This window comes from Megascapheus bottae, chromosome X (genome assembly GCF_031878675.1).
Source record: "Megascapheus bottae isolate mThoBot1 chromosome X, mThoBot2.hap1, whole genome shotgun sequence".
NCBI lineage: Eukaryota > Metazoa > Chordata > Mammalia > Rodentia > Geomyidae > Megascapheus > Megascapheus bottae.
This window is the reverse complement of record NC_143547.1, coordinates 75,022,471-75,049,746: the sequence shown is the minus strand read 5'-3', so window position 1 is coordinate 75,049,746 and position 27,276 is coordinate 75,022,471. Positions and strand designations below refer to the sequence as shown.

The following is a 27,276-nucleotide window of genomic DNA, read 5'->3' as shown; positions in this document are numbered from 1 at the left end:
ATTAAGCCCAAATGGCCAAATATTGTGTACTTTGCTTATTTATAGAATCTAGACTTAACAGATACATAAACACATGGATATATATGTATTTATATACAAAGAGAGAAATAAAGACTGATTGTAACTGTAGGACTTTAGAAAAACAGGAGTGAATGCAGAGCAAAAGATCAAAATTTATTGTGTTTTTATTCTATTAATGTTCTCCCCTTAAATAGGAAGACAAAGTATCATACCAGCTTTTTCTGTTATGATGTCCCCAAGACCTTTTGCCTAAGTTTGGCTAGAAGCATGGTCATCCTGATCTAGGCCTCCCATGTAGCAAGTGTAACAGGCATATATGGCATTGGTTGGATATGGAGCCTTTTAAACTTTTTGCCTGGGCCAACCTCAAACCATAGTCCACATAATCTCTTTCCTAAGTAGCTAGCATTACAGTTATGAGGTATTGGTACTGGCTTAATAAAGCTATCCTTATTTATTATTCATATATTTTCTTGTCCTTAATGGGTATGTGTCAGTTACCTGAGCCAATTTCAAAACACAAAAGCAAAATTCTGGTAAAAATAAAAACATGAGGCAGGGCTAGAGTTACAGTTCAAGCAGTAGAACAATTTCCTAGGAAATATACTGCCAATAATTGATTACCATGTATCTTCAATTTTTTTAATTTCTATTATTATGTTTTTGCTATTCCTGGGCCTTAAACTCAGGGCCTGAGCACTGTCCATGAGCTTTTTCCTCAAGGCTAGAGCTCTACCATTTGAGCCACAGAATCTGTCATTTTAATGACATTTTGGGGCCGGGAGCTTGGCCTAGTGGTAAAGTGCTTGCCTAGTGTTTAACTAAGGCTGGAGTTTGATCCTCAGTACCACATGCATAGAAAAGCTGGAAGTAGTACTGTGGCTCAAGTGGTAGAACTCTTGCCTTGAGAAAGCCCAAGGATAGTACTCAGGCCCTGAGTTCAAGCCCCAGGACCTTTCTCAGGGTTTCAAAGTGAAATTATAAAGCAGTGATTAAATAATACCTTAATAAAACATAGGATATTCAAAAAATTGATACTTAGCAGAAGGAAAATGGTAATATTCACCAAACTCTGTAAGAGGCTGTAACAGTCATCTTCCAAAAGGTCAATACTAATTTGTAGTCAGCTACACTGGTTTCCTGGGCAAACACAGGCTAACTCCTAGTCATTAGAGAGGGAGAGAGGGAGGGAGGGAGGGAAATAGATAGATAGATAGATAGATAGATAGATAGATAGATAGATAGATAGATAGATAGACAGATAGATAGACTGAGTCATACATGCATATATACATATGCAAGTACACATATACAGACAATAGAAACATGATATAAAGATAGATATGAGATGGAGAGATAGTGATTAGATAGATGAGACATGCAGATATAGTACCATCCCCTAATTTGTTTTTCCTAATCCCAAATGTGGGGCACCTCTAACTGCCTAGAAATTTAGATTTCATCATGCAACCCAGAATTTAATAATTTTAATAGAATTGTCCTCTTCTGTACAGCTACTGGAATATGAGTAATAGCCTGTTCAGAGTTCTGAACTTTTGCAAGATAAGGAGAAAAGGAGTTCAACAGACAAAATAAAGCAACCGCATAGAAAGAAAGTGCCCAGAACAGAATGTTCTCTTTGCCTTAGATGATGCATGGTGGCTTTGTATTCAAATACAACATGAAGTTCACCTCTTGAGTGGGAGGAAGACTAAATTTTACAATGGCTTATGTGTCCATCACTGCATTTCACAGAACTAGTCTATTCCTGAATAGCCCAATAAGTGAACAAGAAAATAACCTGGAAGGTGGAATTCGAAATTTTGATGACTGTGGCCTTGGAGCAAATGACTGATTTCTATTATGGTAAAACAATCCTCTTTCTTTTAAATGGTAATTTTGTGAGGTAGAGAAGGGTAAGTTAAACCTTAAATGAGATAGTACGAATAAACACATTGGTATTCCTAATGTTCAGGCATCACTAAAGTGAAAGAGAACTTAAGTGTTCTGACTGGAGATACATTTTAACTGGGAGAAACAATGGCCACAAAATCCTAAGATCTGAGTATGCATGGAAATATCAGGGTGAATAAAATCTCACTTTGCACAATCACAGAACTTACTTCCAGAACTTAACTTCCAGAACTGCTTACTCGAGGAGCACTATAAGATGAGTAAATAACACTTTAGAAAGGTTCCGGTCAACTGAAATTTGTCAAATTCCATAAAACACTGATGGTTGTCACATTGCAACAAAGTGTTCAGCCAGAAAAATAAAATCAATCTAAGGGAGTTTTTTTTGGTTTTTGTCTTTGTTTTTTTTTTATCATTCCTAGAGACAATTTTACATCATGGGTAGAATTTTACCTCAGGATTTTTAGCCATAGATTTATTTCTCTTAATCCTCAGGTGACTCTCACAGATGTGAGTAAAGTTATAAATGGCTTGCTTTTGTCCATGGTCACATACTTGTGATTGCACTTTATACTGCTGGTAAAAATCCCCTCTAGTCAGTGCTAGGAGTTTAGCCTACTGCTAGAGTGCTTTCCTAGCATGCACGGAAGACCGGGGTTTGATTCCTCGGTTCCACATACATAGAAAAAAAAGCCAGAAATGCTGGTGTGGCTCAAGTGGTAGAGCTCTAGGCTTGAGAAAGTATAAGGACAGTGCTGAGGCCCTGAATTCAAGGCCCAGGACTGACAAAAAAAAAATCCCTCTAGTCAGATATCATGGTAGAAAATGTATGTTCTCAATCTGACCCTTTATAAACCCTTTCTTTCTCACAAGGGAACATGCTGCGGAAAAAGAACAAGAAATGAATGTGAGTCAAATCAGTTGTCACCTGAGGCAGTATGGGAGGGAGAAATCTGAAAAGCAGCAGAAATTTGTGGCCCCTAAGAAGCTAGTTTACATCGACATAGAAGCCAGAGAACAAGGCATGACTGAGATAGGAGGTTGAGAAAATGGTACTAGAGGAAAAGGATCTGTCCAGACATAAAAGATGAGGTGGCTTTTGTCAAAATAAGAACATTCTTCTATTTACATGATATTCAGTGAATACTGAACAACAGGATTAAAGCTTAAATATTATACTGAACATGCAGAAATATTATGTGAAGTCCACAGAGAGTATCCTGAATTCTCAGGAACACACTATTGAGAGGTTCCCTTATAGATGACAGAGCCAGAGGAGTCATCAGTAAGCAGTGGAGAAAGTCTGGCCATTTAATGGAAGAAAATTGTCTTCTAACAACAAAATCCTAGCTGTCTGAAAAATTGTCTTCTAACAACAAAATCCTAGCTGTCTGACTGGGGAAAGATCTTGAGCCCATTTTCTGTGATGCAAATCGCAAATATCACAATGATCCTTTAGATATGAACACAACACCTACAATTACTGTAAATTAGCATTCACGCAACTCAGTCCCCTCCCAGTTTTCAGAAAATGAGTGAGTAGCTTTAGATCCTATGCAATTCTACCTTTGAAACATGCTTATAATGCTAGATTGACCAGAGCGCTAAAAGAGAATGGACCTTCGCTCTAGATTATCTATCTTACTTCTAAAAAATGGCATGAGTCTCAAACTTTTCTTTTAGTCTAAATTCTCATGCGTGCCAACCTCCATAGAGGAAACAAATGGCTAACAAATAAGGCCCACACCTGGTGTTTTATCTAACTAGTGGTCTCTAGGTAGTATAAATGTTGTGAATCTCTTACAAACATTATTCTAATAAATAGTTGATTTGGAAGCTAGCACTCAATCTTAGCAATCACTTTATACTTACTACTCTCCATGCAAAGAAAAGTTAAGGGAGGCAAAAAGAACAAGTAAAATAGCCAGGTACCAGTGGCTCACATCTGTAATCCTAACTACACAAGAAGCAAATATGGGAATAGGGAAATCAAAGCTTAATGTCAGCACAGACAAAAAGTTACCAAGACCCCACTTCAGCTAATAAAAAACTGAATATAGGAGCCTGGAGTCCTCAGTGCCACATACATACAAAAAAGCCAGAAATGGTGCTGTGGCTCAAGTGGTAGAGCTCTAGAACATTGCCTAGGCCCTGAGGTCAAGGACTGGGACTGGCAAAAAAAGAAAAAAAAAAAAAAGCTGACAATATACGTGCATGCCTTTCACCAATGTCACCAATGAGGGAGACTGAGATCGTGCCTGTAATCCTTGGTACTCAGGAGGCTATTATCTGAGGTTCATGGTTCAAAGCCAGCATGGGCACTGAAGCCCGTGAGACTCGTTATCTCCAATTACCCACCAGAAAACTAGAAGAAGTGATATGGCTCAAGGGGTAGGGCAGTAGCCTCGAGCTGACGAGCTCAGGGTCAGTACCCAGACCCAGAGTTCATGTCCTGTGACTGCCAAAAAAACAAATAAAAAATAACTCTGAGTACAGTAGTACATACCCGTCATCTCAAAAAGAGCCAGAGCGAAAAAGGGGCAAGAGGCACAGCATCTACCAAGCAAGTGAGAGACCCTGAATCCAAACTAGAAGAGGACAGAGGCCAGGAGCATAGCACAGTGGTAGAGTGCTTGCCTACGATGATGCACAAAGCCCTGGGTTTGATTCCTTGGTACCATATACACAGAAAAAGCCAGAAGTGATGCTGTGGCTCAAGTGGTAGAGTACCAGCCTTGAGAAAGCTCAAGCACCAAGGACAGTGCCCAGACCTGGATTGCAAGCCCCAGGACTGCTAAAAAGGGAAGGAAGGAAAGAAGGAAGGAAGGAAGGAAGGAAGGAAGGAAGGAAGGAAGGAAGGAAGGAAGGAAGGAAGGAAGGAAGGAAGGAAGGAAAGGAAAGGAAAGGAAAGGGAAGGGAAGGAGAGGAGGAGGAGGAGGAGGAGGAGGAGGAGGAGGAGGAGGAGGAGGAGGAGGAGGGGGAGGAGGAGGAAGAGGGAGAGATAGATAAGAAGATGGAATTCTTTACCTGTGTTCATTTTTCCGGTGACATAGTAGAATTAGACTTTGGGTTACCTACCTCCTAAGATACCATGCTTCCAAATGTACCATTTTATACCACTAAGGGGCATTCCAATATTTCCACATAATCTGACAAGTTTTTCTCTTTGATTTTGAAGCTCTGCTATTAAACATTTCAAGTCAAAGCAAAGAGTTGGAGAATTAACCAGGCTTTCACAAAACATGATCTACAAGTCAAAATCTATGGGAAATAAGAAAAGGCTCAATGGTTTCCCTCATTAGTAATACTTAGTATAAACCTAGGACTTTCCTAGCAGAGGATTACAGTAGGTCAAAACCTAGCTACACAAGGCCATATAGGATGAGACTAAATGAAAGGACCTTCAAGATGTAGAAACAAGAGCTTTGCATTATGTGATTGTTGTCCTTAATGTACTATGTTATTTCTCTACTCTTTTGTTGGCTCTTGGTTAATCTCATGGTTACAGAATCTGACTTTGTTACCTGGTATACTGTATATACATTTATTGGTTTATTTCAAATAGGAAAAGGCAGGGGGAAAACAAGATGTTTGGGAGGGGGTGGGAGGAGGGAAATGGGAAGAAAAACATGAGAGGGGGTATCAGTGTGTGAGAAGTGATGTACCCCCTCTGTCTGGCAAATGTAACTGTGAACCCTCTATACATTACAATAAAAACTAAAATTAATTTTTTTAAAAATCTTAAATGAGGCCGGGAGTTTGTCCTAGTGGTAGAGTGCTTGCCTAGCATGCACAAAGACCCGGGTTCAATTCCTCAGTACCATATACACAAAAAAAGCTAGAAGTGGTGCTGTGGCTTAAGTGGTAAATCCCTAGCCTTGAGAAAATCCAAGGACAGTGTGCTCAGTGTCCTAGTGGTAGAGTGCTCGCCTAGCATGCACGAAGCCCTGGGTTTGATTCCTCAGTACCACATACACAGAAATAGCCAGGAGTGAGTGCACTATGGCTCAAGTTGCAGAATGCTAGCCTTGAGCCAAAAGTGTCCAAGGTCAGTGCCCAGGCCCTCAGTTCAAGCCCCAGGACTGCAAAAAACAAAAACAAAAACAAACAAAAAACCTTCATAGAAATAGAAATACAGCAAAAATTACCACAACGAATTCCCTGTTAATCCATATTATCCAATTGTATCATAACATTCTTTTAAAAACAGTCCTCCTGTCTCATTTAGAAACATCTGGCTAATAAGCACCTCATTACCTTATATTCCATGTGAAGGGAGAACTGAAAAGTGACAGGCATATATGACTAAGGGGTCTGGGATAAAAGTCACACTAACAATCAGATGCAAGACTTTTAACCAATTACGCTGCCTGTTATGTGCCAGAACCTGTATCATTCCATTTCACCTTTCCCTTAGCTACTTTAAGGAACATCATGCAGACAAAGGAGCAATGAGGTTGAGCAACAGATTGAAACTTTCTAACTGGGACAGACAAATTTGCATTTTTCCCTCATGTTTTTTCTCCAGTGAAAATGAAAAGTATTGATTTAATACAGTTCTAGTGCTTCCACAACACTCCCTGAACATCTGAAAGGATTAGAAGGAAATGCTTGCAAAACTGAAAATATTACATGCCTGTAGCCTCAAGAATATATTATGTAACAAAATTAACCAAATTTTGATAGGTATAATGTGTGCTTTTCCCTAATATCGAAAGAGTCCCTTGAATTTTATATATTTTAGAAGTGAAAGAGATAGTAAAGCCATCCAGCAGTTATGAAAATGTTCTTCAGGCTGGGGTGCTTAGTGGTAGACTGCTTGCCTCGCAGGCATGAAACCCTGGGTTCCATCCATATTAGCACATGCACAGGAAAAGCCAGAAATGGTGATCTGGCTCAAATGGCAGAGTTCAAGCCTTAAGCAAAAGAAGCTCAGGGATAGTACCCAAGTCCCTGAGTTCAAGCCCCAGGACTTGTTTAAAATAAAAGGGCCTATGTCTACATTAACAAATATAGTAGACATAGGTTAGATATGATTATATCTTTAAAACATGGCTTGTGTAACTGAGAGACAGATTTTATTTCACTTCAATAAACTTAAATAGCTACATGTGCCCAGTGACTTATCTGTCCTGTAATCACTAATCTGTTCATCTACTCAAGGTTTACTCTCTTTCATAGCCACATTCACTCCCAACAGCTTTACTTACCATTCGTAATGTAGTCCTCACTGGATGTCTGGATGAAATACATTTAGCCAGCTATCTTCAAATGCAAATATTAGGAAGACACCCGTGCTAGGCATAGATGTATTTTATAAGTTACTAAAGCAGCAGTAAGTGTGTGACTAGCATAGAAAATCAGTGTAGCTGCCTTTCAATCTACTGATTATGAATCTCCCCACTAAAGTCTTTGCAGAAATCTCAAACATCAACATATCCAATGTGATATACTTCTCTCTCATTTCCTTCACCCAAATCCTTAAAATTGAAATTACTGGGTTGATTACTACTATTTTGATACTTGTTTTCTATATTTCTTACATGTGCTTCAGGTCCCAATTCCTTCATAACTGCTTTCTGTTGTGTCATCAACTGTTCTTTTTTTTCATGCCAGTACTAGAGCTTGAACTTAGGGACCTGCACAAATGGCTTGGCTCACTAGATTATGGCGACCAAGCTCTCTCTCATAAGTCATGTCTCCAATCTAACTTTTTTGGGGTTATTTTGGAGATGGAATTTCAAGGTATTTTTTTGCTGGAGCTGGCTTTAATCACAATATTGGCCTCCTGAGTAGCTAGTATTACAAGTATGGACAATTACCATATGGCTCTTTAACTTTTCGTCGTATATGATTTAAATAGCTTCTCATTTCCTTTTCTAAATATTCTTTATTTTCTTAGGAGCTACTCTAGAAGTCTTAGATTTATCTTCTTAATCTGGTATCATACATCTCTTGGTATTCTAGGTCTCTCATACATTTTTGAGGGACTATTCATTTACCTTCATCATTTTTACTACCTTCCTTCAATTGCTGTATCTCCAAGTTTGTTGATTCTTTCATTTACCTGCTCAAAGAAGGTGTCTGACATCTGGCAAGCACTGCTACTCCAATTCTGAGAACATTACAAGGGCTGCAAGTAAATCAAAGAAAAACTTCTAAGCCAATCTTGCTTCACATAGTAATTTAATACATATGGATTCGTCAGTCAAAATATACAGTCACAATTTCTTTATTGCGAAATCTCTATACCTGTCTCTTGCCAGATGCATTAGGAATGTAACAATTCGCACCAGAGCTGCCTCTAAGCTACCGAACAGGTAATAGCAAAGGGGTCAGTAAAAATGTCACAAAATTCTTACCAAGATTCAATAAGCAATGTCCTCAGCAAGGACTAATTGGTTTGTTGTAGGTTATTTTATTGGATTCCAGTATCCAGAAAAAGTTGAAGTCTCTGTTTTGTCGTTTTTCAAATAACATCTTTCTATATGGTATTGGAAATATAAACACAACTACATAGACATAAAAACCTATGACTCTATAGATACAATGTTTTATTTCATAAATTAACATCTATCTATGATATACAAACCCTTAGCCTAATTTTGATTATGTTCTAAAAACCAAGAGCCAGTGATTATATAGATTCCCTTCTTGAACACTTGTTTGTTAAACATGACATTTGAAATATGATGTAAAAATCAATGTTAATAAATTCTTTAATAAAGAAAAATATATGAAAAACAAACAAAGAAAAATAACATCTTTCTTTCTAAAAAGTTCAAGGAACAGTGCTCAAGCCCAGAACTGGCAAAAAAAAAAAAAAAAAAAAGAGGGCCGGGAGTTTGGCCTAGTGGTTGAGTGCTTGCCTAGCATCCACGAAAACCAGGTTCGATTCCTCGGTACCACATACATAGAAAAAAGCCAGAAGTGGTGCTGAGGCTCAAGTGGTAGAGCTCTCTCTAGCCTTGAGAAAGTCCAAGGACAGTGCTCAGGCCCTTAGCTCAAGCCCAGTACTGGCAGAAAGAAAAGAAAAGAAAAAAAAAAGAAGAGAAGAGAAGAGAAAAGAAAAGAGCGAGAAATGGTGCTGTGGCTCAACTAGTAGAGCTCTAGCCTTGACAAAGTCCAAGGACAGTGCCCAGGCCCTGAGCCCAGGCCCAGGACTGGCAAAAAAAAATAAAAAATAATAAAATAAAATAAAATTTATTATTGACTTCAAGTAATTATATATATTTTATTATTATTATTATTATTTTTTGGCCAGTCCTGGGCTTGAGCTCAGGGCCTGATTACTGTCCTTGGGCTTTCTCAAGACTAGAGCTCTACCACTTGAGACTCAGCACCACTTCTGGCTTTTTTTCTATGTATGTGGTACCAAGGAATCGACCCGGGCCTTTATGCATGCTAGGCAAGCATTCTACCACTAGGACAAACTCCCGGCCCCATGTAATTATATTTTATATTAGCATTTTCCTTTTGTTATAAGTTTACTTCAAGCTATAAAGTAGATACTAAAATAAATGCTCATCAGATTATTCTTTCCTACTTTTAATAAATGAGTTTTATATGTTTATACAATCATATTTCTTTTCTTTACATTGAATATCCACTGAATTTCATTAACAAGATTGTATTTTGAGAAATTCCATCTAGTCACCATCAGTGGAATTTCATTTAGAAATTCTGGGTGATTCATCATGGTTGAAATTGATCTATAGCTCTCATTTGGGAACAATTTTACTGGCTTTTTACTATTAAGATATTCAACTTCTGCAGAATTGATTTTCTTTTTTCATGATCTGAAATATATTTATTATGGAAATTGCATTCATTTTTAAAGTTCTATATACAGCTCTAAAAGACATCTTAATTAAATGGCTTTTATTTGACTATTTCTAGCTATTTGCATTTCTTTTGTGATTCAGGTTTTCTATGTCATGGGTTAATTTAGTAATTTGTATTTTAGAAAATGCTATCATTTAGAATTTCTTCAGCTTCTTGTAAGACAAAAAACATGACTCAAAGCAGATTAAAAGGGGGCTACTCTTGAGGCCTGGAATGTGGCCTAGTGGTAGATTGCTTGCAAGAAGCCCTGGGGTCAATTCCTTGGTACCACATACATAGAAAAAGCCAAAGTGAGGCCAGATTAGCCTAGTGGTAGAGTGCTTGCCTAGCATGCACAAAGACCGGGTTCGATTCCTCAGTATCACATACATTAAAATAAAATGAAAGTGGGGGGGAGGGCTGCAGTGTTATACACCTGTAATCCCAGCAATCAGGAAGTAGAAGAAAGAGGACTATGAATTGAAGGTTAGCTTAGAAGAGTGCCATCCTGGAACAAAAAAGCTAAGGCACAGAGTCCTGAGTTCAAGCTCTAGTAGAAGTCAATTTCCTTGAGCATTTTGTTATAGCGATGGAGAGCTGATTCATTTACACACAGGTGCCACCTGACATTTGCTCTTTTCTAGAATTCAGTATGCAAGAATGCTTTGGAATGGTGCAAGTTGTAGTCATTTACTCATAATGAACTTCTTATGTTCAAATAGTTGACTTTTATTTTTAGGAATTGAACTCAGGGCTTTGTGTGGGTAGGAAGAAGAATAGAGGGAGGAAGAAGGGGAGGGGAGGAGGAAATGAAAGATTCAAAGTATCATACTTACTTTAACGCAAGGTTTCCTGTGAAATGCACTTTCTCATGCCAGATAATAATGTTTTTATTCCTCAAATTATTACCTTCTGAGGAAGTTTCTGGTTTATGTGTACTCTGCTGGGGAAAAAAAAAATGCTCTCAAAGCAATTTAAAAACAGGAAAGGTTTACTTTGGCTTAAGATTGCTGAGGTTTCAGTTGGATTCCTTTGTCTGGGCCTATGGCAAGCAAGGCAAGACTATCTTGGAAGCCGGACAGGGTGGAGGAACCTGTTCAGTTTAGATGGCTAGGAAGCAGAAGAGAGAAGTAGCAAGGAGCTTTTGAGGGAAAGCCCCCAATGCTCTATTATTCCAGCTAGGTCTTACCTCTTATCTTCTGCCGCTTCCCATTAAAGCCATCTTAGTATCCATCAAAGAATCCATTGCTAAGATCAGAGGCCTCATGATCTAATTACTTTACAGAAGCATCTGGCTGGAATTAAGCCCCTAGACCATGAACCTTTCAGGCACATTTTATATTCAAACAATAACATATTGTTGCTGGCACAAAGATATAAACAGGATTGAGAACACAAAGTGATGGTAAGCTGATTTTCAAAAACAGAGTACAAACCATTAGCCTAATTTTAATTATGTTCTAAAATATAAGTGCCAGTGATTGTATATAGATTCCCTTTTTGAATACTTGTTTGTGAAATACATCATTTGAAATATTATGTAAAAATCAATTTTAATAAATTCTTTAATAAAACGTGTTCCTTAAATAATGAAGCATTTGGTGATCCTTCAAATAGTGCCTTAAATTGTCTCTTTTATATATGTTAATATAGATATAGTGTATCCATTTTATGTCTTTCATTTTTTTTAAATTTCAAGGTAGCATCACCCTTTATTTTAGAAAAGTCCCATGTAGCTAAATCTATTGGGAAAGATTTCTGATATGTCCAAAGGCACAAAGCGTGTGTGTATCTGATCAAATAAAATAGTATTTATCAACACAAACCCCTGGAAATGGAAACAAAAGGTTGGGTTTTTTTTGCATTGAATTTTTTTCCTCTTCCTTTTATCTTGTTTGTTCATTGTTTGAAAGAATAGAGAGGGAGCCCAGAAATGGAGGAACAAAGGTTGAACCAATGCAGGGGTGGTACTCACTAGACACTCTGCTGAAGGTGAAGTACACACTTGTGGGTGGAGATGGGAAGGAAACTCTGGAAGAGAGAGGGAAAAGGTGATATTGTCCAAAAAAAAAAGAGTATTCATTACTTGACTTATAAGTATAACCGCTCTGCACATTACCTTTACAATAACAATAAAGAAATGTGCATGCTAGGCAAGCACTCTGCCCCCAAGCCAAACTCCTGGTTCTATAGGTTGTATTTTTTAGTTTGACTCCCCTTATAGTTACAAAATGGTAGAAAAAGTCTAATTTGTTTACACATTTTGTGTTTCCCTCTGGATTGGAGTTTCTTAAAAACGGTTCTTGCAGTATCCAGGCCTTGAGCTCAAGACCCAGTACTGGCAAACCACACCCACCCTCTCCCCACAGAAACAGAACTCACTGTGAAGCCTAGGCAAGCTTTGAACTTGAATCCTCCTTCTTCAGCCTCCAAAACTGTAGGATTATAGTCATGCATTACCATGCACAGCTCCACATTGCAGTTCTATGAACTAAAATTCACTCAGGAAGGAAACTGAGGCACAGGCAAGCCTGGGCATGCCCAAGTACTGGGCCATTTACTGCTGCCTCTGGCTGGGGGGAGGGAATTTGCCACCCCCTGTGGAGAAAAGACTATTAAAATGTAGATTACTAGCCTCAAAGTGAGCTGGAAGGGCTCTGCTTTGGAGGGTGGGGGGAAGGCAAAGTCCTCCTCCCGCAGGTGATGGGCGGTACCTGCATCCCTGGAGACAGGGGTGGGTGCTTGACTGATTTGCTGTTTAGCCTATCAAACCAAGGTCTTGATTATTGAAATTGTTGGATAGAGTTATGTGCAAACATGAAAAACTTGGGTTCGATTCCTCAGTACCACATACATAGATAAAACTGGAAGTGCTGCTGTGGCTCAAGTGGTAGAGCTCTGGCTTTGAGAAAAGTCCAAGGACAGTGCTCAGGTCCTGAGTTCAAGCCCAGGACTGGCAAAAAAAAAAAAAAAATGTTATGACAGAGTTAAAGAATGAATAAACTATGACTACCAGAAAAAATAACGATGTTGTGACACCATGACCTCTAGAAAATACAATTGAATTGAATGAGTGAATGAACGACAAAAAAAAAAAAAGTCTCCACAGGTGCAGGGAGTTTAGCCTAGTGGTAGAGTGCTTGCCTAGCATGCACGAAGACCGGGAATCAATTCCTCAGTACCACATGCATAGAAAAAAAGCCAGAACTGGTGCTGTGGCTCAAGTGGTAGAGTTCTAGCCTTGAGAAAGTCCAAGGACAATGCTCAAGGCCCTGAGTTCAAGCCCAGGACTGGCAAAAAAAAAAAAAAAAAAAGTTATGACAGAGTTAAAGAATGAATAAACTACCACTACCAGAAAAAATAAAGATGTTGTGACATCATGACCTCTAGAAAATACAATTGAATCGAGTGAGTGAATGAATGACAAAAGTTTCCACAGGATCTTTTTTTTTTTCATTTCATAGATAAATTTCCCACAGGTACTCTCTTGTTACCTGGGCTTGAGCTCAGGGCCTGAGCACTGTCCTTGGACTTTCTCAAGGCTAGAGCTCTACCACTTGGGCCCCAGCACGACTTCCGGCTTTTTTCTATGTACGTGGTACCGAGGAATCGAACCCGAGTCTTCATGCATGCTAGGCAAGCACTTTAACCACTAGGCCAAACTCCCGGCCCTCTCTTGTTCTTTTCAAACACTAGCTTTTAGTTTTAGTTTAATCTTCAAGAGCATTAGGGTGCTGTTTTATAAAATTTAAAAAAAAAAAAAAAGGTCTCCACCGTGTCTGTCATCTACGCTGGCCTGATTATTTCTAGAGCACTGTGCTCCTTTCTGAGCACCATTCTTTAAAAACAACAAAGTACAGGATCACTAAAAACAGAGCAAAGGAATGCTGTCAATGCAGTACCTGCGCCTGGGGTTTCCAGTGGTGACTCTGCCTCCCTTGCCCTGAGCTTTTTTGGGAATAAAACTGATTTTCCTACATTGAATGTCAACTTATAGACAAATGTAGATATTTAATAGTTTATCTCCTTCCTTGCCCTCTTCCAGTTCGCATTGCTGGAGACACTTGACTATCCTAGCTGTGGCCTCACTCTAGGGTCTGAATTCAATCCCCTTTCCATATGTCTGCCACTAGTGGGATTGTGGGAATAGGAAGTAATAATGGAATTTCTGGCATTTCTTCAGGGTGAATTATTACGAAGATTCCTTCCCAACACCCTTTACCTTTATCCTTGGCAACCTACACGCAACTACCATTAATCTAAGCCAAGCCTGAGGGATATATTGAACTGAACTAGTCTACATTTCAAGGCATTTGGCTAAAAAAGCCTATTGCTTATGTAGTCCTCCAGGCATGAAAGGATGGTCTAACAGGCTGTCTCAGAGAGCTTATCGTGTTTTCTCTTTCTTTGCTGCTGGCCAAAGGAGTTTGTCTAATAGTATCTGTGACATTTGTGGGATTAAACTATGTGATTTACATAGCAAAATCGATGGGCTGGGCAGATGGATGCCAAATCTAGGCTCAGATCATTGCTGAGCACAGACATTATGATGGGGTTAGCTTAGCTTGCTTTCTGCCTAATGAATTAGTGAGTTCTGGGGCTTTCTGCACATAGATTACACAAGTGTCAGAATGATTGGAGTTTAGATGGTGAAACCCTAGTGACTTCTCTCCATTATTCATAATCATCTGTTCAGTTGTCTGTTTCCTTGGGGTCATTCTAAGACAAAGAGTTCAACATGCTAAATTTGTGCAATTTAAATTATGAATGACCATTAATACATTTGACAAATGATTCTTACTCTATGCCAGGTACTATACTCTAAGTTGGTAGTAATGCTGACTACCTTAGCAATTGTAACTCTTAGGAAAATTTATATTATGAGCAAGGACTGAATTACCAGTCTGAAGAATGCTCACAGTACTAATGCACAGTACTAATACACAGTACGAATGTACAGTACTAATGCACAGTACTAATGGACAGAATTGGGCTGGTCAGAGGAAGGTTGTAGGGTGTTGAGTTTTGGAACTGCTTGCTTCTTTTCATATAATCACTTTGATATCTTCTTAATTTTCTTTTATTATTTTGTTATCAAAATAACATTGTTGACATTAAACAGATGCTTATGAATACAATGCATCCTGATATCACATCTTTCATCATTCTCCCTCCCAACTCACCCCTTCCCTCCATTTTCTTAATTCTTTTTCTTTTCTTTTTTTTTTTTTTCTACCAGTCCTAGAGCTTGCACTCCAGGCCTGAGCACTGTCCTTGAGCTTTCTCAAGGCTAGGGCTCTACCTCATGAGCCACTGCACCACTTCTGGCTTTTTCTATGTACGTGATCTGAGGAATCAAACCAGGGTCTTTGTCCATGCTAGGCAAGCACTCTATACCACTAGGCCAAACTGCCGGCCCCTCAGCTTTTTTAATTTCATAGGCTATGCGTTGAAATGTTTTCCTCTGCCGAAGTATTGCTTTGCTTTTTGTTTTTTGTTCTTCTTTTCCCCCCAGGCTTGGGCTTGAACTCCACAGAATCATTTCCAGTTTTTCTATGTGTTACAAAAGAATTGAACCCAGATGCAGGAAGACCCAAGTACATAGACACAATCCCTGAGCTTGCACTCCAAGAGCACAATCTCCATATGTAAGGCTTTGTTTTCTCCAAAGCAGAGCCTTTCCTGCTTGCTTTGTGGCTAGTCATCTGCATTTTAAAAGCCTTTTCTCCACAGGGGGTGGAGACACCAGCCAGGGGCAGAGAAGTCACCAACCCCCACCACCTGGGCAGGCCCTGGCTTGGCTGTGCCTCAGTTTCCTTACTTAGGCTCAGCCACCTTACTTCAGCTCCCGCTGAATTGGAAGAGGACAAGGAAAGAAATAAAATATTAAATATGTGCAATCATCTGTAAGCTGACACACGGTGCAGGAAATCAGTTTATCATTCTTGACATATATTATACCAAGTGACATGGTTACTTAAAAGAAATTCTAAGGAGCTGGGAGTGTGGCCTAGTAGTACAGTGCTTGGCTAGCATGCACAAAGCCCTGGGTTCGATTCCTAGAAACCACATACACAGAAAAAGCAAGAAGTGATGCTGTGGCCCAAGTGGCAGAATCTAGCCTTCAGCAAAAAGTGTCCAAGGACAGTGCTCAAGCCCTGAGTTCAAGCCCCAGACTGGTACAAAAAAAAAATTTCTTTTGAAGGCAGTGAACCAGGCTTTCCATTCCCTTTGAATACATGTCCTTTGCTTCCTTTTCCACACCTCTGGTGTTTTTTCTTTTTCAGTGTCAGTATTTGAACTCAGGATCTGACACTCCCTCAGCTTCCTTGCTTGCTTAGTGCTCTATCACTTGAGAGATGCCCCCAACTTGGCTTTTTGCTAGGTTTTGGAAAATAAAGCTCCCCAGACTTTTCTGCCCAAGCTACTTTGAACATCAGTCGTTCAGATGTCAAGACTCTGAGGAAGTGAAGACTACAGGCATGAGCCTTTAGCACCCAGCTCCTTATTCGATTTTTCTTCTACCCAAAGTCACAGTGTTTCATATTAACAGAATTCATGTTAAGCTGTAACTGGCTGTTAGCTTTATGATTTATTATTCCTTCCAGCAGTAGTTTGGGAGATGTAGTACCTTATTGTAAAAGAATGACTCTAATAGCACAATCTCAGGCAAAGCTCGGGAGAGACATTTTTCTACAAAAGAATTTTAGGAGGCTTCTCATATCACAGCCCACTGGAAATGAAACAGACCAGATTAATCCAAATGTGAGAGATGAAAAGGAAAAGAAGACTTTGATTTGACTCTCTATCATCCAATTATGCTTACTTCAAGACTCAATTGCCATGGTTTTACTGTCATCACTCCTTAGTAGTTGAACCTATGGCCATAAATCTGGTATCCAGCAACTCAATGTCAGAATTCAGGTAACAGCACTGCTCACTGCACTCACTGTGACTGCTGTTAGGGGAAAACATAGTAGTAATCGTGCAGGCCCCAGCCCCTGGCACAAGGCATAAACCATGGCAACTATTCAAAACTAAAATTATTTGTCTATCTGCATGGCCCTAGTTCCTGGCATACTGCCTGGCATATAATAAGGCAATGGTTGAGTTATTTCTCTTCATCCTCACCTTTCTCTGGGATATATACCTTTTTTTTAATGAGTTCCACAGATGTGTCTTACTAGAATCTTCATACCTTCCCCATAGCACTGGCAGTAACACCATCACAAAAGTCATTCTGCCTCTCATTCTGTGACAGCTTCTCAAGAGGTACATATTCAAGACCATTTTTCAGATGGGAAAATGGAGGTTATGAACTATTATTTTGGAACTTTAGCTCACCTGTCACCCCCTATATCTTGTTTTAAGCTAAAAAATAGCCCCCAATCAGGCCATGATAAATCTCATCACCTTTGTTTTTGCATTCTGTAAATGCCTGGGGTGGCTTTATTTTTGCATATTCAATCCACCATCTAAAAATCTTCTACTACCTCCAAACAACCTTCCCCAAAGAAGTCCAGTCATCATTGAGCCCTTTATAAAATCACCAAATCAGTACCATCTAATTTAGCACTTGGCTGCGTGAGCTCTTATCAGCGTCATTGCTTTTGTTCCTTCTATACCCAATAACCAAGAACCTATCATGTTTCAGACCTATGTGAGTACTAGGATGGCAGAAATCAAAAAAACTCTTACCCTGGTAGGAAACTGAACATGATGGGGCCAAGAGTTTGCCCTAGTGGTAGAGTGCTTGTCTAGCATGCATGAAGCCCTGGATTTGATTTCTGGTACCACATACATAGTAAAAGCTGTAGGTGGTGCTATGGCTCAAGTGATAGAGCTCTACATTGAGAAAACCCAAGGAGAGTGCTCAGGCCCTGAGTTTGAGCCCCACGATTGCCCCACCCCCCTCAAAAAAAAAAGAGAAAAATGAACAAAAGATTGAGTCCTTTGAATAGTTAAGAATGGGGGTGGCCACCAGTGGCTCACAACTGAAATCCTAGCTACCTACTTAGGACTGAGATCTGAACAATGCAATTCAAAGCCAAGTCGAGTAGGAAAGTTCAAACTCTAAGCTCGGGCTGGGAGTTTGGCCTAGTGGTTAAAGTGCTTGCCTAGCATTCATGAAGACCCGGGTTCGATTCCTCCTCGGTACCTCATACGTAGAAAAAAGCCAGAAATGGTGCTGAGGCTCAAGTGGTAGAGCTCTAGACTTGAGAAAGTCCAAGGACAGTGCTCAGGCCCTGAGCTCGAGCCCAGGACTGGCAAAAAAAAAAAACAAAACTCTAAGCTCGAAGTAACCTCCAGAATACCAGAACTGGTACTATGCTTTGCCTTGAGCAAAAGAGCCCAGAAGTGCCTCGGCACTGAGTTCAAGCCCCATGACCAACCAAAAAAGGAACTGGCTAACTTTTTGAGGATGTTGAGTAAAGTCTTCATAGAGAAAGGGGCCTATGACAGGAAGCTAGTAAGTGGAATGAATCGATGAAGCCTTGTGCAAAGGCATGCCCTTAAAAGAGCAACTCAGAGGGACTGGAAGTTTGGCCTAGTGGTAGAGTGCTTGCCTAGCATGCATGAAGACGCGGGTTTAATTCCTCAGTACCATATACATAGAAAAAAGCCAGAAGTGGTGCTGAGGCTCAAGTGGTAGAGCTCTAGTTTTGAGAAAGTCCAAGGACAGTGCACAGGCCCTGAGTTCAAGCCCAGTAATGGCAAAAAAAAAAAAAAAAAGACCACTACAGAAAATTGGCTTATTAATTCACCAAATGCATAGCAATATCCAGGGTATGTGAGGCACTGTAATATGTACACATGCTAAAAAAACAGGACTAACCCAATACTTCACTTGAGATTCAGAGGCTAAGTAGACAGAACAATTACCCCATAAGACCATGAAGTACATAGCTACAGACTATGGTAAGCATAAAGAAGGAAGGAAGAAGGCAAAGAATGATAGAATAGTTAGAGAGATACTGAAGAAAGTTGCAGTGATCAAAGGTCTTGAATTACAAAAAAAATCTTACTATGTTGAAAGTATTAAAAGAAGCTCCAGAAAACCAAAACTAGTGTGAGAAAGTGATTTAAGATGATGGGGAGGCCAAATATAGGGGATCCCAACTGTAATATTAGCTACACAGGAGGCAAAGATGAGGAAAATTGTGATTTGAGGTCAGACTGGGTACAGAGTTATTGAGACCTCATCTCAACCAACAACACAGTCATGGCACAGCATGATTGCAATCCCAATTAAACACAAATCATAGGTAGGAATAATCATAGTCCAAGGCCAGCCTAGGAGGGAAAAAAACCTGACACTTTAGGTAAAAGAAATAAAACACTGATGAGGCATATGACCCATTGGTTTAAGTGCCTGTCTTGTAAGCTCAAGGCCCTTAAAAAAAAAAAAGAAGAATCACAAAGAAATCACAAAGATAATGATGAAACCAAGCTATTGCAGGTCTTACAAATCCTATTGTTTTCATCAAAAGAGCAGCAGGCAGTACTGAAATGGGGATGGGATTTTGGATTCATGAAATGACTGGAAGGAGTCTATAAGTTGACTAAGAGGGAAAAGGAGTAACATTGTGGCAATGGTGTAGCTGGCAGAACTGCTCGATCTAGTAGACTGCGGGCATTCCTGAAGCTCTTGATGTAGTTAACAAAGGAAGCTGTGGATGATTAAGTCTGTCTTTGGGAGATCAAAATCTCTCCTCTCCCCCAGTTTGCTGAGAACACATAGGCAAAGCACAAGACAGTCTATTAATGTCATGTCTTTTTTTGTTTGTTTTTTGTTTTTTTTTTTTTTTTTGCCAGTCCTGAGCTTGGTCTCAGGGCCTGAGCACTGTCCTTGGACTTTCTCAAGGCTAGAGCTCTACCACTTGAGCCTTAGCACCACTTCCGGCTTTTTTCTATGTATGTGGTATGGAAGAATCGAACCCGGGTCTTTGTGCATGCTAGGCAAGCACTCTACGACTAGGCCAAACTCCCATCCCCTGTCATGTCTTTTGTAGTGTTAAATGCTTCCTCTAAGATTCTTTCCTTTAGGCATGGTTAGCTTTCATGAAAGTATTGAAAGAAAATACCATGGCCAGGGAACTTGGAATATAGCCTAGTGATAGAATGCTTGCCTAGCATGCACCAAGACCTGGGTTCCATTCCTCAGTGCCACATACATAGAAAAAGCTGGAAGTGGTGCTGTGGCTCAAGGGGTAGAGCTCTGGCTTTGAGGAAAGTCCAAGGACAGTGCTCAGGTCCTGAGTTCAACCCCAGGACTGGCAAAAAAAAAAAAAAAATAGAAAAAGGAAAATAAAGTATCAAGGCCAGGAGCTAGCATAGCTGTGAGTCCTGGCCTAGCATGTACAAAGCCCTGGGTTAGATTCCTGGGCACCACAAACTGAGAAAAAGCCAGTGTTGCTGTGGCTCAAGTGGCAGAGTGTTACCCTTGAGCAAAAAGTATCCAAGACAGTAGTCAGGCCCTGAGTACTACCCGCAAACAGCTGCACAGCGCTGAGAGGGGTGGCTCACGCCTGTAATCCTAACTACTCAGGAGGCTTAGATCTGAGGATCAAGGTTCAAAGCCAGCCCGGGCACAAAAGAACAGAGACTCTTATGTCCAATTAACCTCTAGAAAACAGGAAGTAGGGCTTGGCTTGAGGGTAGGGCAGTAGCCTTGTGCTGAAGAGCTCAGGGACAGCACTCAAGCCAAGTTCAAGCCCCATGAACCACCAAAAAAAAAAAAAAGAAAAAAGAAAAGAAGAAAGAAAATATCACTACTTATGTGGATGCAGAAAGAAAGTTGTTATTCAGTTGTCTTCAGGGCAAGAGGCACCACTTCTCTTCAAATGCTAACTTCCCAGAAGATCACACCAATATGAATTGCAAATGCTGCTTGATATAATATATCCTTCTCCCTCTGCCAAAGGCAGGATATAATTACCTGAAAGAGTGAGGTAAATGTTTGTGGAAGCTCCTTGTCTTCATGTTCCCTTGCATCCAGGAGATGAGACAAGGGGCTCTTTATCGAATTTTTGTTTCTTTTCACTGCTAAAACAGTTCTATAATGAAACCCACTAAAATAGGTCCACCCTAATTCAGGGTCCGGGGGACCTGAGGAATGGAAGAAAAAGAAGCAATCACCTAATGGATGTGAGCTTCATGTTCTTCAACCTCACAGAGCTAGTACAAGGAGTGAAGAGGAATGTGAGTGAATTTGATCTGTAAATTAAAGGCAAGAGCTCTAGAAAGCAAAGACTTATCTTTTCATCTTGGTCTCCCAAAGAAAGTTTAAACACATTATAGGAGCACAGTAAATAGGTTTTTAACTTGGAAATCAATATTATTAAGTGTAATCTAGCTTTAGATCTGGTACAAATAAAACAGACCATTCGCTATGTGGAATTAAATCAAACAGATTCTCAGCTCTGTTAGGAGCAATGGTGAAAGACAAAACAAAAAAAAAAAAAAACACACATTAAAAAAAAAAAAAACCATGGGTACCTGCTTATCTTTTGCAGATGGCTTTGGCCTATTTGAATCAACACAGCAAGTAGCAGAGCTGTAGTTAGCACTAACACAGCATATCTTTCTGGAATATGTATCTGTGATAGCAGCAAATGTAATTTTGCACATTAGCACAGACGAAGAGCTTAAGAGTAACCTAGTCAAAGACGAGTGAGCATCAACTGTGTATTACTAATCAAGAGTATCTCATTGTGTCATTTGCCTGCATCATGTGTGTCCCCTTTCACTGTCCCCGAGAGCTTTTTGAGTTGGAAATTTTTTTATAGCATCGAACCTGGCACAAAATGATAACTGCAAGTAATATTTTTCATATGGAAAACCTTAGTAGCAGATGAAGAACAGCAAGTTTGAGTAACTTATCTTAACATCAAACAGCTGATAAGTGGTTAAAAAAAAAAATCAGTGTTAAAGCCAAACGTTTCTGACCCAAAAGCATGAGTTGCCCCTGCTATACCCTTTAGCAAAAGCAAAATGATGGTGTCATTTAAACACTTTGGAATTTTCCAACCACTTAATGAGGCTGTCCAGGTTAACTGGCCATGGGAGACTTTGTAGTAACGAAGAATATTCTTTTTCTTCTCTCTCCTCACCTAGTCTTAATTGGCTATGAGCCATGGCCCAGCTGTACTACAAGAAGGTCAATTACTCACCATATAGAGATCGCATCCCCCTGCAAATCGTGAGAGCTGAGACGGAGCTCTCTGCAGAGGAGAAGGCCTTCCTCAATGCCGTAGAGAAGGGAGACTACGCCACTGTGAAGCAGGCCCTGCAGGAGGCTGAGATCTACTACAATGTCAACATCAACTGCATGGATCCTCTGGGCCGAAGTGCCCTCCTTATTGCCATTGAAAACGAGAACTTGGAGATCATGGAGCTCCTGCTGAACCACAGCGTGTATGTGGGTGATGCATTACTCTATGCCATCCGTAAGGAAGTGGTGGGGGCAGTGGAGCTTCTACTCAGCTACAGAAAGCCCAGTGGAGAGAAGCAGGTAAAAGAATTCGCAATCGGATGGTAAATAACCAGGCATGTCAGAATGCCCGACTCTTAAAACTAAGCAACGTTAGGACGTCTGTCGTTGACAAACCCTATCTATGAAATTTTTTTCAGCAATCTGCCCCGTTCTACTCACTTACCTTTTCCTCTTTCATTGTTAAGTCAAACATATTTATGAAAGTTTTTTTTCCAGAATATACTACAAAACTTTTCTACTTTCCCTACCTCCAACTTCTATATTTTTCCCCCTTTATCCAGCAGGTATAGTATAGACAAACACTGACCTGGCCTTTTTCCTGTCTTCAGTGTACAGACAGTGGAGTGTCACAGCATAGATGAGACATACAAAAGGAAATAAAATCTCACATATTTCCCCAGCTTTTATTATGTGATTACATATCAAACCTAGATGTTTGACATTTTGCTTTTGTAACTATTACTCTCTAGGGCACCTGGATATGACACTCTAACCATCTTGGATGCTTTCCTCTACCTTGCCTCCTTGTTCGAATTCCTATGAGGCAGTTTTCCTTTCCAGTCACTCTAACTCTTGCTCTGTGTGTGTGTGTGTGTGTGTGTGTGTGTGTGTGTGTGTGTGTGTGTGTGTGTGTGTGTGTGTGTGTGTGTGTGTGTTTCTGGATCAAGACTTGAATCCTAGAGCTGGTACTCTACCACTTGAACGAGTCCTCCAGTCCAGCATTTTGCTGCTTAACTAGAGATAGACCCTTGCAGACTTTTCTACTCGGGCTAACTTTAATGAACCATTCTCCAGGTTTCAGCTTCTGAGTAGCTAAGATTACAAGCATGAACCACATGTACCCAGCTCCCACCACTACGACTGTGTTCTCATGATCTCTGCTACAAAGCATCGTCTCTAAAGCCTAAAGGCATGGATGAAACAGTTATGTGATTACACAGGCCTTCAGTTCAAACCCTCTAGTACCAACAATTGAATGAATGAATAAACAAATAAATAAATAAAAAGTAGATTGTGATCCTTAAACCACCGACATTAACCTTATGTGAAACTTAGTAAAAATTCAAATAGGGCCAGAAGTTTGGCCTAGTGATAGAGTGGTTGTCTAGCATGCAAGAAGACCTAGGTTCAATTCCTCGGTACCACATTCATAGAAAAAAGCCGGAAGTGGTGCTGTGGCTCAAGTGGTAGAGCTCTAGCCTTGAGAAAGTCCAAGGACAGTGCTCAGGCCCTGAGCTCAAGCCCAGGACTGGCAAAAAAAAAAAATTCAAATAGCTACATCTCCACCAATATATCCAAATCACAATCTATGAGGTAAAACCCAGCAAGCTGTTCCTTAACAAACCCTCCAGAGATTCCCATTCATGCTTAAATTTGAGAACTATCCCAGAAAAACATAAAAATCTGCTCATTGATCTCTCAACTCTGCCCTTTTCCATGTTTCAAGCTATCATGAACAAGTTGGTTTATTCCTCTTTAAATAACAGAATAAGGGCCAGGAGTTTGGCCTAGTGATAGAATGCTTGCCTAGCATGCATGAAGACCCAGGTTGGATTCCTCAGTACCACATACTTAGAAAAAAGCCAGAAGTAATGCTGAGGCTGAAGTGGTAGAGCTCTATCCTTGAGAAAGCCCAGAGACAGTGCTCAGGCCCTGAGTTCAAGCCCAGGACTGGAAAAATAATAATAATAATAATAAAGACAAAATACAATAATTCGGTCATTCCTGCTCACTCAGTACCTTGCTTCTATCTACGAGTTTGTTCTATATGATTATGACAAAATATGCAAGCTTAGGTAATAATAAAGAAAATAGATTGAGTTTTCTCTACAACTTTGAAAGCCGAAAATCGAAGATGAAATGGCCTCTTCTGTCAGATCTGAGGAGGGCCTCCTTGCCCATATAATAACATTGTGGAGAAAATGGAAAGGGAAGCAGCCACATAGAGATGCCCAAAGAGTCACACAGAGTGACTTCACTTTGTGAGCAATTGTAAAGAAAACACTAAGTATCAAATCCTATAGGGGTATAGCTAAAGCTGGGTTTAAAGGAAATTCATAGCTTTATTGCTTCCCCAAATAAACAAAAAATGATAACTCAAAGACTAAGATTTAGAATTCACAGAGTAGATGAGATACTAAAAGTCTGAGTTAAGACCCTAACTTCCTTTTTCCCCAAAAGCCTTTAATCTAGTGCAACCCCTTGCCCCTGAAAAAAAGTAAGGATTTTCCCTTTTATTCATTGCTATATATCACTGAAAGAAGGTCTGGAACATCTTAGGCAATCAATAAATATTTATTCAATGAATGACTAATATGTAACCAGAACCAAGCATCTTAATTACTGCTTTCAAAACTGAGTTGCTCTGTGTTTCAGAACCCTGCTGTGTGGTGGGACAATTTCATGCTTGTATCATCCAGACTTTTTTTTTTTTTTTGGCCAGTCTTGGGTTTGAACTCAGGGCCTGGGCACTTTCCTTGATCTTTCTCAAGGCTAGCTCTTCTAATTTAGCCACAACACCATTTCCAGCTTTTTCTGCATATAGGGACCAAGGCTTCTTGCATGCTAGAGAAGCATTCTACCAGTAAACCACATTCCTGGCCCCTACACCAAGATTTTTGCACGTCCCTTGAGCTAGGGTGAATATCGGCTCTTTCTTCTTTTGACACCAATCACATACCACTTTATACTGTTTGTTAGATACAGTTTGTTTAAAACAAAAAGAAAATGGAAAAAAGGCATAGCATCTATAACTTAATCATTCTTGAAAATGAAGACTTAGACTTGATACTCAAATATTTTTTCCATATATTTTTATTGTAATTAATAGAAGGGTTAATTTTTTTATGCTTAATGTGTCAGGTAGCTAATCTACTACCTTGTAGTTGATGTGATTACTTGTTAAAAGATATGAAAGAGGGGCCAGGAGTTTGGCTTGGGGCCAGGAGTATGGGTTAGTGGTAGAGTGCTTACCTAGTATGCACGAAGCCCTGGGTTCGATTCCTTAGTAACACATGCACAGAACAAGCTGGAGATGGCAGGGTGGCTCAAGGGGCAGAGTTCTAGCCTTGAGCAAAAAGTGTCCAAGGACAGTGCCCAGGCCCTGAGTTCAATCTCCAGGACTGGCCAAAAAAAAAAAAGGATATGAAAGAGTTCTGTAGATCTCCCAGGAAAGCATGTAGCCCAGTATTAAACAAGACAGTGAGGAGTTTAATACTTCATTGTATTTAGCCTCATCACTGAAGGAAGAAGAAAGCAGAGGATGATTTGTAAGGAAATCATCTACCAATGTCAGCTCTAGTTTTGAATATAAGCCAAGTCCTGGTTTAAGGGATTCCATTTCCCATCTTTTACCAGTGCTATAGCAAACACTGATACTTTGACAGTCAGGATGAAATGCACTAGATAGAGCCAGAAATCAGTGGTTCACAACTATAATCCTAGCTGCTCAGGAAGCTAAGATATGAGGATCACACTTCAAAGCCAGCCCAAGTAGGAAAAACCATGAGACACTCATCTCTAAATCAACCACCAGAAAACCTGAAGTGGTACTGTGGTTCTAAGTGATAGAGTGAAAAAAGCTCAGATATAGTGTCCAGAATCTGAGGTCAAGCCCCATGACCAACCCTCTCCCCACAAAAATGGATACAGCAGGTACAATCTAAGGTATACCCTTCCTTTTGCAAAGGCAGAATTTAGCTCATAGGGATGAGACACTGTGTTGGCACTTCAGTGCCTATAGAACCAAAGCAGAGCTACATAGGGCACTTTGAGACACATGGACACGCTCTGTCCCTACTTAGATGTCATACCATCCAAGTTCTCTTCAGCAGGTTTGTCCTTCTGATTGTTCTCTCTCCTTCACCCCCAATCACCAGCTTCTGCTACATTTCATTTTCTTCCACTCCTCTGACAATTCCCTGTGATAAGTCATATGTCAGTAACTATAACAACCACCTGCTAGTTGGAGCTCTTTGTCTTTCTGGGAGAGAAAGGATCTGTTTACCTGGGAGCAATCAGGAATATGAGCAAACACAGAGCTCCTAAAGGACCTGGAGTTCAGCTAGACAAGTCCCTCCTTCCACAAACACAGAGAATCCAAACAACTGACCTTTTCCACTTTATCTCACTAGGAGATTAGGCAGAGATGACCTCCATCAATCTTGAAAAGATAAACTCATGATTTCCTTGACATTACTTGAGCTCCAGGGTGGCAGCTCTACCCTTCTGCTTCTTTCTTCCTGCATTCCCTTTCTGTCCTCACTCTTCTGGTCTATCATACTTTTTTGTTGTTTTGTTTTTTTTTGTCAGTCGTGGGGCTTGAACTCTGGGTCTGGTGGCCTCTCTACCCCTGAGCCAAGCAAAGCCACTTAGAGACAAACAAAGCCACTTCTTGATTTTTTAGTGGTTAATTTGCTGGCTTTGAACAGTGATCCTCAGATCTCAGCCTCCTGACTAGCTAGAATTACAGGCGTGAGCCACCGTGTCCAGCTATCATAACTACTCTTAAATGAAACTCAGAGGCTGAGCATAAATGGCTAATACTGCCTAGAATTTTCACTAGAGGCCTCATATTACAGAGAAGATGGGGATATTCTATCAAGACAGTTTTCTATACAGAACATGTGTATGTATCTATGTAGTCCTCTCATTGTTTCAGAAATCTAACCCTCTTGGCCCACTCCCCATCAACCATGGCTTCTTTCCTTATTGGTATATTCTAGCCATCTACAGGATGTGTGATCTCCTGAGTGAACACTAAAATAAGGTCTCAGAATTCAGATTTTCCAGACAACAGAAAACGTGATACCATTGTATCACATATTTATTATGCTTTCTACCTTGAGACCATTAGAGGAGCACTGTCAACAGGAAAAGAATGTTCAGCTAGAGTCTGAGAGGAAGAGGAGGCTCCTTTCTAGGTATGTTCAAAACCAGCTCAGAAACAATTAGTGTTCTTTTGGGAAATGTCTGCAGTATAGCTTCTGGAGTCTTGCTGGATACTATATAATCAGAATACT

The 27,276-nt window shown here is 40.1% G+C and overlaps 1 protein-coding gene across 1 annotated transcript in view; it reads left to right on the top strand.

Moving 5' to 3' along the window:
* The window catches only part of Trpc5 (transient receptor potential cation channel subfamily C member 5), a 175,798-nt gene that overhangs the window by 81,709 nt on the left and 66,813 nt on the right, over positions 1 to 27,276 (top strand). The window contains exon 2 of the mRNA XM_090326750.1: positions 21,877 to 22,273. Within this exon, the coding sequence (XP_090182876.1) occupies positions 21,896 to 22,273 (378 nt within the window). The 5' untranslated portion in view covers positions 21,877 to 21,895. The remainder of the gene's footprint in view (positions 1 to 21,876; positions 22,274 to 27,276) is intronic.